Genomic DNA, 15610 nt, shown 5'->3' with positions numbered 1-15610 from the left:
AATATAAAAAGAACATCTATAAAATAATAATGAATAAAAACTTTAAATGGTCAAGATGAACTTTAAAATTTGGCTAAATGGAGTAAGCACATCCCACATTGCATCTCCCAGTGAATGCAACCAAAAACTGCAGACAGAATGCATGGAGCTGCTGAAAAGTAAAAGGTAATGGGCAGACTGCAGACAGAGATGAAATCCAAAGTACAACCAACCTAGCTGTGAGCTTCCTGGATTTTATTTTCTTCCTGTATGTCACAGACTGTACTCAAGGAAACCTGAATCTCGTAATTGTGCACCAGGCATTGACAGTCAGAGCTCTAAGAGAAGCCTTTTCTTTCTGTTCTAAAGAATGGGAGGAGGGACCTCCCCGCCCCCATAGGATAGAAAGAGTGGAGGTTGGGGAAGATCTCCTGTTGTTTTTCTCTCCTGGCCCTGCCCTCCTGCAACTTCAAGTTCCAAAGCAGCAATCTGATGGCAGTGGCAGCATTTAAAAATCTTTTTTTGTTTGTTTTCTTTTTGAAAATTGTATTTTTAAGTAATAAATACACCCAATGTGGGGCTTAAACTTACAATCTGGAGATTAAGATCGCATGCTCTACCAAGTGAGCCAGCCAAGGACTCCAAAGATACCTCAAAATCCAAGACAGGGAAATCCTCTTTGACCAAAGGAACTGTGAGGCACAAATGTGTGGCAAACCCTCACTATTGTTTTTCCTCTACATATCTTCCCACCACCTATTCTCAGAAGCAGACCAAGTCCCATAAAAGGCATGTTAGAGTTGAAACACTAAAGATACACCTTCCAAGCCAGCAGACCAGGAAGAGGATTCCTTAGGAACTGGAGAGTGTAGATAGGAGGAAAATCAAGAAAAGGATTCCATAAAGTTGTGTGTATACTTGGGCTTATCTCTGAACTGTGCAGGTGTGGCTCTGGCCTTCAGCAGCATACCAAGCGTTTTGAGAACTGAACTATAGAGAGACCACTGCACAAGTCTCAGACTGGCCCCTGAGTAGTGCACATGCAGAACAGACTTAAATATCACTATAAAACTGTTGAATATTGAACCGGCTTTAAAATCACAGATACAGAAAGTAAATTGGAAATTACACCTTCACCCTAACTTTTGTTACTGCCTAATAAAACAAAAAGGCCAGCATTCTCCAGAGGATTTTAAAAAGACTCAGGGGCTCATGACATAATATTTAAAATGTCTAAGACATAATCCAAAATTACTTGACATACAAAAAACCAGGAATGTTGACCAGTTATCAAGGGGAGAGACAACCAACAGATGCCAAGTCCGAGATGACATGAATACTGGAATTATCAGATGAAAACTTTAAGACCAGAATTATAATCATTCTCCAACAAGTAACTGCAAACATTCTTGAAACAAACAGAAAGTAACCAATCTCAGCAAATAGAAACAATAATAAAGAACCAAAGGAAATTTCAGAACTGAAAAATGTAACTGAAATTCAACATTTGCTGGATGGTCCAAAGAACAAAATGGAGATGGCAGAAGAACAAGTATGTGACCTTGAGGACAGATCAATAGAAAGTATGCAATCTGAACACAGAGAAAAAAACACTGAAAATTAAAAGTAACCTAAGCTTCAAGGACCTGTGGGACAACATCAGAAGGTCTCACATTTGTATCATCAGGGTTCCAGGAGAAGAGAAGAGACTTGTAGGAAAGATACTTGAGGAGGCTAGGAAGATGGCAGAGTAAGAGGACCCTAAGCACACACCTCTTCTCATAGATACAACTAGAGAACACTACCATCAGTGTAAATAACCCAGAAAATGCCAGGAAGACTAACAGAACAAACCCCACAACTAAGACAGAGAAGAGGTCACAACAAAGAAGGTGGGAAAAGGAAAGACACGGTTTGGGAATGAGACAAACTATGTCCCTATGTGGTGGGAAAGGAACCAATGGAGCAGACATGACCAAAAAACAGACTCACACCAGGGAGCCCACAAAGGGAAGACAAATCCCCATAACATTTTGCATCAAAAGAAAGAGGGGCCAAATTTTGTGAGACTTAAAATCTAGAATTTTAAAATCGGTATGTTTGGCCCTGAGAGAGCCCAGAAAGCATTAGGAAGTAGAGTTCTTGCCCTTAAAGAGACAGCATGACAAACAACCTAGGCAGATACAGCCTAGAAGCAGCAGTTTGAAAAATGCCAGAGGTGTCGGCAGAGAAGAGGAAGAGTGATTCACTCATCACAAAGCAAGGCCCAGAGAGGCAGGGATCACAGGGAGAGCCCTTCAGGAACAAAGGACCTGGCAGGTGCCATTTCCCTCCCCCACCCCCAGCAAAAACACACAGCCACCTGCAGGAACCCGTATATCACTTGACACTCACTGCCTATCTTGCTTACACTGAGGCCCCCTTCCTCCACAAACTTTGGTAGACCTACCCTTCCCAGTCATGCTTACCTCAGTCCCCACACTGCAGGGCCCCTCTCCCAGAAAACTGGCACAAACTACACCAACACCTCATCTCCCAACCTGAGTATTTTGTGGGATCTTAGTCCTAGCAGCAACATGCAAAAGAATGAAATTGGACCACTTTCTTACATCCTACACAAAACCAAATTCAAAATGGATGAAAGACCTAAATGCGAGACAGGAAACCATCAAAATCCTAGAGGAGAACACAGGCAGCAGCCTCTTTGACCTTGGCCATAGCAACTTCTTACAGGACAGGTAACTGGGGGCAAGGGAAACAAGAGAAAAAATGAAGTACTGGAACCCCATCAAGGTAAAAAGCTTCTGTACAACAAACAATCAGCAAAATGGAAAGGCAGCCTATAGAATGGGAGATATTTGCAAATAACATATCTGATAAAGGGCTAGTATCCAAAATCTATAAAGAACTTATCAAACTCAACACCAAAAAAACAAATAACCCAGTTAAGAAATGGGCACAAGATCAGCAAAACTAAAAGGCAACTGATGGAATGGGAAATGATATTTGCAAACAACATATCAGATAAAGGATTAGTATCCAAAATCTATAAAGAATTTATAAAACTCAACACCCAAAAGACAAATAATCCAGTGAAGAAATGGGCAAAAGACAGGAATAGACACTTCTCCAAAGAAGACCTCCAGATGGCCATCAGACACACAAAAAAATGCTCAACATCACTCATCATCAGGGACACACAAATCAAAACCATGATCAGATACCACCTCACACCCATCAGAATGGCTAATGTTAACAACTCAGGCAACAACAGATGTTGGCGACAATGATGCGGAGAAAGAGGCTCTCTTTTGCACCGCTGGTGGGAATGCAAACTGGGGCAGCCACTCTGGAAAACAGTGGGGAGGTTCCTCAAAAAATTAAAAATAGAACTATCTTATGACCCAGCAATGGCATTGCCTTATTACGTATTTATCCAAGGGATACAGGTGTGCTGTTTTGAAGGGGCACATACACCAAAATGTTTACAGCAGCACTATCGACAATAGACCAAGTATGGAAAGAGCCCAAATGTCCCAAATGTCCATTGATGGATAAGTGGATAAAGAAGATGTAGTATATATTAGTATATATGTACACACACAAATGGATTATTACTCAGCAATCTGAAAGAATGAAATCTTGCCATTTGCAACTATGTGGATGAAATTAGAGGACATGATGCTAAGCAAAATTAGAGAAAGACAAATATGATAGGACTCCACTCTTCTGAGGACTTTAAGACACAAAACAGATGAGCACACAGGAAGGGAAGCAAAACTTATATAAAAACAGGGAGGGGGATCAAAACATAAGAGACTCTTAAATATAGAAAACAGAGGTTCCTGGAGGGGTTGTAGCACGGTGGGGGGGACAGCTGGGGGGGGGGATGGGTTAAATGGGCAAGGGGCATTAAGGAATCTACTCCTGAAGTCATTGTGGCACTATATACTAACTAGCTTGGATGTAAATTTAAAAATAAATAAATTCTTTAAAAAAATAAAACAAGCCAACTGTTACAGCATCAAAAACAAATGGGCAAAAGATATGAATAGATATTTATCCAAAGAAGACATCCAGATGGCTAACAGACACATGAAAACATGCTCAACAACACTCATCATCAGGGAAATGCAAGTCGAAACCTCAATGAGATACCTCCTCAAATCTGTCAGAATGTCTAATATTAACAACACAAGAAACAAAATGGTGAGGATGCAGAGAAAGGGGAGTCCTCTTGCACTGTTGGTGGGAATGCAAACTGGTGCAGCCCCTCAGGAGAACAGTATGAGGTTCCTTAAAAAATTAAAGAGAACTACACAAGAGACCTAGCAATTGCTCTACTAGGTATTTACCCAAAGAATACAAAAATGCAGAATGAAGGGGCACCTGCAACCCCCCAATGTTTATAGCAGTGTTATTAACAATAACCATACTATGCAGCCCAAATCTCCATCAACTAATGAATGGATAAAAAAAGATGTGGTGTACATATATAATGGAATATCACTCACTTATCAAAAAAAATGAAATATTTTCATTTGCAACAACATGGATGGAGCTACAGTATATTGTGCCTTGTGAAATAAGTCAGAGAAAGACAAATACCATATGATTTCATTCATATGTGGAAATTAAGAAAGAAAACAGATGGACTTACGGGACAGGGGAAGAAAGAGAGGGAAACAAACTATAAGAGACTTTTAAAGATAGAGAACTGAAGGGTGATGGAGGGAGGTGGGACGGTAGGTTAGATGGGTGATGGCTATTAAGGAGGGCACTAATTATGATGAGCGCTGGGTATTGTACGTAAGTGATCACTGAATTCTACTCCTGAAACCAATACTGCACTGTATGTTAACTAGAATTTAAATAAAAATTTTAAAAGAAAAGAAGAAAGAATGGCTGAAGTTTCCCCAAGTTTGGCAAAAGATGTAAGCCTAAAATTTCCACAAATGGAGTGAACCCATTGGATAAATCCAAAGAAATCCATACTAAGTCATAATCATAGTCAAACTTCGGAAAACCAGACACAAAGAAAAAAAAAGTTGAAATCTGCAAGAGATAAATGCTACCCAGCCTACTGGTGACAATTCAAATGACAGTTGCTTTCTTAGCAAAAAGCATACAGATTGAAAGGAAGTGGCACAACTTTTTTCAAACTCAAAAGAAAAGCAAAGATTCTAACCAGTCAACCCAGATTCTGAATCAAGTGAAGTTAGCCTTCAGGAATAGAGGAAAAATAAAGACACGCTCAAAGAGAAACTAAGAGAATTTGTTGTTAGTGGATCAACCCTAAAAGAATTACTAAAGGAAGTTCTTGAAACAGAAATAATTATTTTTAAATCTTGGAATGTCAAAAAGGAAAAAAGAATATTAGACAAACTGGACTTTAAAGTAAAGGCAGTAACAAGAGATGAAGAAGGACATTATATAATAATTACAGGATCTCTCCATCAGGAAGAGCTAACAATTATAAATATCTATGTGCCAAATTCAGGAGCGTCCAAATACATAAAACAATTAATCACAGAAAGAAACAATCTTATTGACAAAAATGTGCTAATTGCAGGGGACTTTAATACGCCACTGACAGCAATGGATAGATCAACCAGACAGAAAATCACTAAGGAAACAATGGACCTGAACGACACATTGGAACAGATGGAACTGATAGATATATTTAGAACTCTGCATCCTGAAGATAGAAAATTGACCTTCTTTTCGAGTGCACATAGCACATTCTCCAAGATAGATCACATAAAAAAGAATACTAGAAAGAGCAAATCTTTAGGTAAATACAATACACTTTCATCTCCTCTTGAGTTTTCTAAATTATGTTCCATATTGAATCAAAAAGTATGTCATCTTGTGGTATGTATATACATACAACGGAATACTATTCAGCATCAAAAAGAAGGAAATATTCCATTTGCAACGATGTGGATAGAGTTAGAGTATATTATACGCTAAGCAAAGTAAGTCAGGCAGAGAAAGACAAATATCACGTCATTTCACTCAGATGTGGAATTTAAGGAACACAGACAAACATAGGGGAATGGAAGGAAAAATAAGATAACAGAGAGAGAGGCAAACTATAGGAGACTCTTAAATACAGAGAACAGACTGGGGATTGCCAGAGGGGAGGTGGGCAGGGGGATGGGCTAAATGGGTGATGGGCATTAAGTCCTTGTTGGGATGAACACTGGGTGTAACACGTAAGTGATGAATCACTGGGTTCTACTCCTGAAACCAATACTACACTGTAGGTTGACTAACTTGAATTAAAAAAAAAAAAAAGCATAACATCATCTGATGTGGTTCTCAGTCTCTGTAGAGGAAATATTTAAGACAGTCATAAATAAGATAGGGTAAATAGATGTGATAGAAGGTAAGGTTTCTACATTTCACTCAAATTGGAAATATGTTGATAGCAGTAGGCTGTGATAAGCTAAATATGCATAATGTAATTCCTGTGGTAACCACGAAAAACCTGTATAAAAATATACATTCAAAAATGCAGTAGATAAAATAGAGTTCTAGAAAGTTTTCAGGTAACCTACTGGAAGGCAAGAAAAGAAAACAAAGAAACAGAAAACTAGTATTAAAATGGTAGTTGCTGGCAGTTAGGTGTTCAACATTTCTTTCTGAGGAGACACAATTCAATCCACAAAAATAACATCCTCAAATTGACAAAATTATAGAGATGGAAAATATATTAGTGGTTAGGGTTGGTGGGAGGTTATGAAGTTAGTTGTGACTATAAAGGGGAAGCATGAGAGATATTTGTGGTGATGGAGTAGTTCTGTATCTTCAGTGCAATGACAGTTACAAAAATCTACACAAAAGATAAAATGGCATAGAACCACGCACACATTTATCAATACACTAATTTTGACATTACATTATACTTATATAAGATATAACCACTGGGGAAAAAACTGGGCAGAGGCACCTGAGTGACTCAGTTGGTTAAGCATCCAACTTCAGCTCAGGTCATGATCTCACAGTTCGTAGGTTCAAGCCCCTCATCAGACTCTGCTGACAGCTCAGAGCCTAGAGCCTGCTTCAGATTCTGTGTCTCCCTCTCTCTCTGCCCTTCTCCCACTTGTTCTCATTCTCATTCTCTCTCTGTGTCTCAAAAATAAATAATAAACATGAAAAAAAAAGCTGGGCAAAGGCTACATAGGATCTCTCTGTACTACCTTTGCAACTTGCTCTGAAATTTTGTTTCAAAATGGAAGCATAATACATGGATATGTATATGGATATGCCCCAAGCTAAGATACATAATTAATCAGTTTCAGAAGACAAAAAGAAGATTCTAAATTTTTAAAAAAAACTTACAAAGCACATACAAAGGTTCAAATGGAACATAAAAGATGACGGAATAATGTCTTCAAAACTCTGAAGGAAAATAAGAATTCTATACCTAGATAAAGTATCAATCAGGTGTAAGGGTAGAATAAAGATATTTTCAGAACATGAGACCTCAAAACAAGCACCTCTCATTAACCTGTTCTCAAGAACCTACAGGAAGATGTGTTCCAGCAAAACCAGAGAGCAAACAAATCAAGAGAAGACAGAATCCAGGAAACAAGGATCCTACCAGGAAAGGAAAAGGGAACTCCCAGGATAAACATCAGTGGTAAACTAGATTGGCTCAAGATGAGTGAGCATCTAGGTGAGGGCTGCTGCTGTATTCTGAAGCCGGGCGGGGGCGGGGGGGTCACTACCTGCACTTGAAGGACACCTGTGGTGCAGTGGGAGACATCAAGAATTGGTAGCCCTAATCCCAGGAACCTAATCTCTCTCATATCTTGCTATGAGATCCTAAATGATGATACACCTCACGTAAGGCCATGGTGGGGAATTAGAGAGGACACGTAATGGGCAACTGGATGGGGAAAAAGGAGCCCTCAAGTTGGTTTTTCTGGCTCATTCTTACCTCTAGTTCATGGATTGGCACCGGTTGTGATGGAAGGCAGGAAACACACTTGATCTTTATGGTCAGAGGGTTTAAATCCTGCTTCTGCTCCTCAGTCATGATAGGAACTTCTGTTTTAAAACTCAAAAAACAGTCTAAAATGCTGGCAGACTTCTGACAGCCACCACTCACGACAGTTTGCCATCCTAGGGGAGACATACACATGGCGTTAGACTGTTACTCCTGATAGCTCTGACACAAGAACAGAGGGATCCGGCCAACTGATAAGAGCCAATAATAAATGACAACTAAAAGAAGAAAACTTAAAAGAAACAAATAGAATTGGAAAACACCTACTGGCAGCACAGTATACATTAGTTTCTCAAACTGGGGTCCCCTAAGTCTCCCAAGAGAATTTACTCATTGGGATTTAATCTTGATGATCATCTTGTAATATCAGCATTTCCTGAATCATCTACAGGAATACTGGTTCTTGGATGGTACCGTCAAGCAGTCTCATTTACTTGGTCTGGGACATAGCCTCTACACTAGAGTTTATTTTATTTTGTTTTTTATTTTTAATGTTTTTTTTTTAATTTATTTTTGAGAGAGAGAGAAACAGCGTGAGCAGGGGAGGGTCAGAGAGAGAGGGAAACACAGAATCTGAAGACAGGCTCCAGGCTCTGAGCCAGCTGTCAGCACAGAGACTGACTCAGGGCCCAAACCCACAAACCACGAGATCATGACCTGAGCCAAAGTTGGACGTTTAACCGACTGAGCGACTCAGGCGCCCCTACACTAGGGTTTTAAAAAACATCTCAGGCACTAAATGTTAACCCCCTTCCCCGCAAAAAAAAAAAAAAGGGGGGGGGGCACACCTGGGTGACTCAGTCGGACTTCAGCTCAGTCATGACCTCACAGTCCGAGAATTCAAGCCCCACGTTGGGCTTTGTGCTAACAGCTCAGAGCCTAGAACCTGTGTTGGATTCTGTGTCTCCCTCTCTGCCCCTCCACCACTCACTCTCTGTCTCTCAAAAATTAATAAATGATATAAATAAGTAAATAAAAACTCAGGCAATTTGGAACCGCTATTGAAATACAGTAGCTGGGGCGCCTGGGTGGCTCAGTAGCTTAAGCATCCAACTTTGGCTCAGGTCGTGATCTCACGGTTCGTGGGTTCAAGCCCCGCATGGGACTCTGTGCTGACAGCTAGCTCAGAGCCTGGAGCCTGCTTCGGATTCTGTGTCTCTTTCTCTCTGCCCCTCCCCTGTTCATGCTCTGTCTCTGTCTCTCAAAAATAAATAAAATGTAAAAAAAAAAAAAAAAAAAAGAAATACAGTAGCTACTGGCCATTTGTGGCTACTTAAGTTTAAATACAATTTTAATGCAGTTCCTTTATCACATAAGTCACATTGCAAATGCTCACGTAGCCACATATAGCAAGGAGGCACTGGCCCGGACAACACAGATATAGGACACTTCCATTACTGCAGAAAGCTCTGTGGGAGAGTGCTCCTCTGGGCAGTTATTTTAGAACAGGGCACGTAATGCCAGCGTCTCCACTGTGGTGGCCAGGGCCGCTTTAACTGTTACAGCCCGGTGAGAAAAGCACAGATACTGACGTAGAACCCAACTGGTCCATCGGAGCCAAATCGAGCATGGTGCACCTTCCACTATGGCTGTGTGACGGAGCGACTAGGGAAAGGGGCAAGTGAATTCTCACAGGTAGCAGTGAGCATATTTTCTCGTCGCGGGGGGGGGTGTCCCTACATTTTAGCAGGTGGAGATATACTAGGAGTGGGGGACAGGGAGGGGAAGAAGTAAAATCCTCCACTATTTTTTTACACGCAGAGAGGCTGAGGCTCAAATCCTGGATTTGACTATCAGTGGTCACGAGACATGTAAGTTAGAGGCTCTTTGAGGCATAAGCTAATTGTTTGTTGTATAAGTGTATGCATGTACATGTTAACGTATGTATGTGTACGTACATGCGCACATACGTGTGCCCGCGCTCCCATGTCCGGTTGAAGCACTGAGCTTGAAGTTTATGTCCCATAACGATCAACTGAATAACACCTTGCTTGGTGGGATGTGGAATCCTAGCACAGCAACTAAGCCCAGCTACAAATTATGTGACTGCATCGAGACTTTTATGGTCATAGCTGAGTCCTAGCAAGTCCCCCTGCTAAAAATTAAAAGATACCAAATGCATGGCACCACAGTTATGTGTGATCATGGGCTGATCAGTCATCAGTTCATTGAGACGTCCTTTTGAGATACGTGCAGGATTGGAGTAAAGAATTAAGAATGACCTTGAAGTGAGAACCAGATGCCAGCTTAATCTTTACCACTGCTGTATCCCATGGGGGTGTGGCTAAGCAAGGTGTTATGAGCTACATTTTTGTGTGCTGGATACCCCCTCCTTTAGGTCAATTGATGACTTAGAGGGCATTTTCACCGCGGTGCAGGAGCTTGCATGCATAATCCTATTACCAATTAGTGGAAAGGCTAGGACCAAACGTTCATGTTTATGGAGTCTAACAACTCATCTAGGCATTTTCAGTGCCTTGCTTTATGTATGTAAGCTACATTAATGGGAATGTATAGGGCTGGTTGATTAACTTGTGGGTCAGTTGTAAGAAAATACAGTTCAATATGGACGAATTAGAGTTCAGGGCTGTGTATCTATAGATAGCTGTGAATCTAGGTGTTACACGGGTACTTGTATTTGTATTTCCTCATGTACCAAACGAGCATCGATCCCAGCTTTCTCAGAGCGACGAGGGTCAAGAGGGCTCATGTATGTGAAGGGGTCAGGGAGACCACCTGGCACACAGTGGGTGCTCACTTCTAGTCAGTTCTATTGCAACACTTGTAAGTGTATTTCCAGGGTGCACAAAAACCCAGTCATTCACACTCAGAAAGAATAGTCCCTTCCAGGAGCTCTAGGCGGCTGTCAGTTAAGCTTCTGATTTGGGCTCAGATCATGATCTCACGGTGCATGAGTCTGAGCCCCGCGTTGGTCCCTCTGCCATCAGCACAGAGCCGGTTTCAGATCCTCTGGCTCCGTCTCCCTCTCTTGTCGCCCCTCCCCCTTCCTAAAAAATAAACATTAAAAAAAGAGAGTAAAGAAAGAAGAGTAGTCACTTCCGAAACGAGTCATGGGCTTAGCATGTGTGGCCACTGCACCAGCCAGGACCATGGGCCTCGTGGGGCCGCATACGGCTCTGGGGATCAACCCTCCATGCTCCCACATCTCTCTCTCCAAACGAGCTGACTCATGAAGGCCATAACTAATTACGATCTGCATTCTAGAACTCTACAAGCCTCTTCATAGAAAACACTGCCCAGTTTAGAAGAAATCTCCAGTGCCAACAAGCCCTCAAGTCATCACTCAGAAATTTAGGGAAGGGAGAGCCATATTCCCGGGGTAGGATTTCTCAACCTTGAAATCACGGACACTGTAATTCTATGTTGTGGGGACCGCCCTGTGTGTTGTGGGACAGTTAGCAAGCATCCCTCCTCATGGCAGCGGGGGCGGGGGGGGGGGGCACATGCCCAGGCTGAGGAGAGAAAAGGAGCAGGGGAACGGACGCTGCACAGTGCGAACGTGCTTTAATGCCATTTAATCCTCAGAACAGCCCTGTGCTGTTGCTATCGCATCTGTTTTGTAGATGGAGAAACTGAGGCCCAGAAATGTTAAGATGCCGTCTGAGGTCTCTTGGCCAGTAAGTGGCAGAACCCACGTCCCTGGCCCAGCTCCTCTTGGCCCCTCCGCTATGCAGGAAAAGTAAGAGTTCATTCCAAACACAGGATCTTTCTAGAATCTTAATGTGTTACTAGCCAACCAGAGTTCATCACTGAGGGAGGCCTATGGCCTAATTTGAAATTGAGGATGATTACCAAAAATGATCATGCTGGCTTTGGAATAATCTTGTGCTATTATTTTATGGCAGAAACAAACATGCAGGGGCACCTGTGGTGGCTCTTGACGTCGGGTCAGGTCAGGATCTCACGGTGCGGGAGTTTGAGCCCCACATTGGGCTCTGCACTGACAGTGTGGAGCCTGCTTGGGATTCTCTCTCTCTTCCTCTCTCTGTCCCTACCCCACTTGTGCTCTCTCTCTCTCAAAATAAATACACTTTTTAAAAAATTTAGAAAACCCATATAATTGGCCTACCATGTCAAGGTCATTGTCAGTTTATGACCATAAGCCATGACATTGGTATAAGGGAGGAGGTTTATCTTGCTGTCTTCCTTGCATCCAGCCCCCCCAAGTGTCCCAGCAACCCATGCCCTGCTGTGTGCAAGATGCCCTGCTGAGCGGTTAACACATGGTATCTCACAGGATCCTTACCGCAGCTCTCTGGGGAGGGGAATTATCACCCCTCTTCTACAGATGAGGACACAGCATTGAAGGACTCAGAGTGTGGGCAATTGGCTGGCTGGTGACTGAGCCAGGATTCAAAGCAGGATGGTCACCCGCACTCTTGGAGTAACCGCCCCACTACACAGCCAAGACGGCACAGGCTGGGGGTGGGGAGGCAGGCAGGCACTTGTCGGCTTCACCCTGCTGGGAAGTCACACCAGGCAGATCAAGACCATCTGAGCTTCTCCTTCTCCTCTCAGCAAAATTAAAAAGCAAAGTCAAGCCCAATCCAAAGTCAGCAATCACCTGGAGCTCACTCACCTACAGGCACTGGTTTCTCTTGGGGACTCAGCACACAGAGCATTCCCCCAGAGATATCTGTGCCAAGCAGGAGCATGTGGCCACCAGGCAGGAGGCCGGGTCCTCCTGGAGCACAGTCAAAAAGAGTCTCTGAAAAGTCACTTCTCTAGAAAAGATTCCAAAGCAGTGGGAAAGCTAAAACAGCCTGAAAAGCCCAACTTTAGGTGAAAGCTGATTTTCAAAAATCCACTTAAAAGTGAAAACTAGGTGGCACAAAAACAGACACATAGACCAATGGAATAGAGTAGAGAACCCAGAACTGGGCCCAAAAATGTACGACCAATTAATTTTTGACAAAGCAGGAAAGAGTATCCGATGGGAAAAAGAGAGCCTCTTTAGCAGGTGGTGCTGGGAGAACTGGACAGCAACATGCAGAAGAATGAAACTAGACCACTTTCTTACACCACACACAAAAATAAACTCAAAATGGCTGAAGGTCCTGAATGTGAGACAGGAAACCATAAAAACCCTAGAGGAGAAAGTAGGAAACAACCTCCTTGACCCCAACCACAGCAATTTCCTACTCGACACATCCCCAAAGGTAAGGGAATCAAGAACAAAAATGAACCACTGGGAACTCAGCAAGATAAAAAGCTTCTGCACTGCAAAGGAAACAATCAAGAAAACTAATAGGCAACAGACAGAATGGGAAAAGATAGTTGCAAATGGCATATCGGATAAAGGGCTAGTATCCAAAATCTACAAGGAACTCATCAAACTCCACACCCAAAAAACAAATAACCCAGTGAAGAAATGGGCAGAAGACCTGAACAGACACCTCCAAAGAGGACATCCAGATGGCAAACAGGCACATGAAACGATGCTCAGCATCACTCATCATCAGGGAAACACAAATCAAAACCACACTGAGATATCACCTCACACCGGTCAGAGTGACTAAAATGAACAAATCAAGAGACTATAGATGCTGGCGAGGGTGTGGAGAGACGGGCACCCTCCTACACTGTTAGTGGGAATGTAAACTGGTGCAGCCGCTCTGGAAAACAGTGTGGAGGTTCCTCAAAAAACTATCAGTAGAATTCCCCTACGACCCACTGGGGATTTACCCAAGGGATACAGAAGTGCTGACACATAGAAGCACATGTACCCCAATGTTCATAGCGGCACTTTCTACAATAGCCAAATCATGGAAAGAGCCTAAATGTCCATCACCTGATAAGTGATCAAGAAGATGTGATATATATACACACAATGGAGTATTACATGGCAATGAGAAAGAATGAAATTTGGCCATTTGTAGCAATGTGGATGGACCTGGAGGGTGTCATGCTAAGCGAAATAAGTCAGGCAGAGAAGGACAAACACCATATGTTTGCACTCATAGGTCTAACAGAAGAACAGGAGAAACCTAATGGAGGACCATGGGGAAGGGAAGGGGGAAAGAGAGTTGGGGAGAGAGAGAGGGACACAAAACCTGAGAGACTACTGAATACTGAAAATGAACCGAGGGTTGAAGGGGGAGGGGGAAGAGGAAGGGAGGTGGTGATATTGGAGGAGGGCACTTGTGGGGAAGAGCACTAGGTGTTATATGGAAACTAACTTGACAATAAACTATTTTTACAAAAGGTGAAAACTAGGGGTGCCTGGGTGGCTCAGTGGGTTAAACATCCAGTACTGGCTCAGGGCATGATCTCCCAGTGCAGGAGTTCGAGCCCCCCATTGGGCTCTGTGCTGATAGCTCAGAGCCTGGAGCCTGCTTCAGATTCTATGTCCTCCCCCCAACTCCATTCACTCTCTCTCTCACTCTCACACACACACACACACACACACACACACACACACACTCACACACTCTCTCTCAAAAATAAACATTAAAAAATTTTTTAAATAAAGGTGAAAACTAAAAAAATTAAAGGTATTTCTTCAAATTGTATCAATATCAACCCAAGAGTTTATGATATGATTTTCCAAGCACTCAATACTGATCTTAGGAGGTAGAACCCCAAAGAGATGAAAAGATGGGTACCATCCCAAGACAGAAACCTAAAATTTCTGCAGATTGGCCAGTAGAGGGCGCACGTTAACCCTGACCACCAAAAAAGTTTACAATGAAATAGGCTTGAAATGATTTTCTCTAAAAAGAGGATTCCCCCCGTGTTACTATTTCAAAAACGAAGTCACATAATTTTAACCAAAATATATTCTGAGCTTTACATGATCACAACCTATGGATACAACACACCTACTATTTATTATTTGTGAAACCGTAGAAAGCCTCATTTCTAAACTGTGATAGATCTTACAAAGCAAAAGAACAAAATACCTGTTTCTCCACTGAGTTCTGTGACCTCAGGGAGGTTGATTTGCCTTCTCAGAGTTTGGATTCCTCACAGAATAAAGGGTAGCAACTCCCACACCACCTCTACAAGTTCACGGGGAGGACCAGAGTTTGCCATGAACAGTAAATGATGGGCCAGAAATACTGGCTCCCCTTCCTTATTTCCTTTACAAGATGTTTCTGTAAAACTCTGCAGAAAAGCGTTTCTTAAAAGCAGCATCCTATTTAGCAAACAAAATCAGGACAATGATTCTCACAAGTTTCTTAGGACTTTGGAATCAGACCGAGTTCCAATCCTGGCCTCACCTTTACTTGCTGTGTGATCTCAGACAACCCTACCGACCTCTCTGCGCCTCTTTTTCCTCCTCTGTCTAATGGAGACACTCGCCTCCAATTTGCTGAAGTGGCTGTGAGCATGGAAGTAGGTGGGAGAGGAAGAGGCTTAGTCAGTGCAAGTTTAGGGACATTCTAGCCATGTGTGACCAGACAGCTCAGAACTGCTGAGAGCAGACATAGCTACCTGCGAGGAGTGGCATCAGCACCAGCTCCGTAGAGACGACTCCGTGCTTCCCGTCTCCTGCCCCCTTGAAGTCACTGTCTTCCCCTCGAGATTTCTTCTTTCTCCTCTGGGGGTTCTTTCTCACCTCTGACTCTTTCTGTTTATCTGTAAAATCGA

The 15610-nt window shown here is 42.6% G+C and overlaps 1 protein-coding gene across 4 annotated transcripts in view; it reads right to left on the bottom strand.

The window, feature by feature from the left end:
* Positions 1–15610, bottom strand: part of KIAA1257 (KIAA1257 ortholog) — a 67293-nt gene that overhangs the window by 39694 nt on the left and 11989 nt on the right. For all 4 annotated transcript variants that reach the window (XM_029916173.1, XM_029916175.1, XM_029916172.1 and 1 more), the window contains 2 exons: positions 15455–15598; positions 7928–8112 (listed from right to left, as the gene is read on the bottom strand). In XM_029916173.1, the coding sequence (XP_029772033.1) occupies positions 7928–8112; positions 15455–15598 (329 nt within the window). The remainder of the gene's footprint in view (positions 1–7927; positions 8113–15454; positions 15599–15610) is intronic.

This window comes from Suricata suricatta, chromosome 12, assembly GCF_006229205.1.
Source record: "Suricata suricatta isolate VVHF042 chromosome 12, meerkat_22Aug2017_6uvM2_HiC, whole genome shotgun sequence".
Taxonomy (NCBI): Eukaryota; Metazoa; Chordata; class Mammalia; order Carnivora; family Herpestidae; genus Suricata; species Suricata suricatta.
Note: the sequence above shows the minus strand (reverse complement) of the source record. Positions and strands in the feature narration are given on the sequence as shown.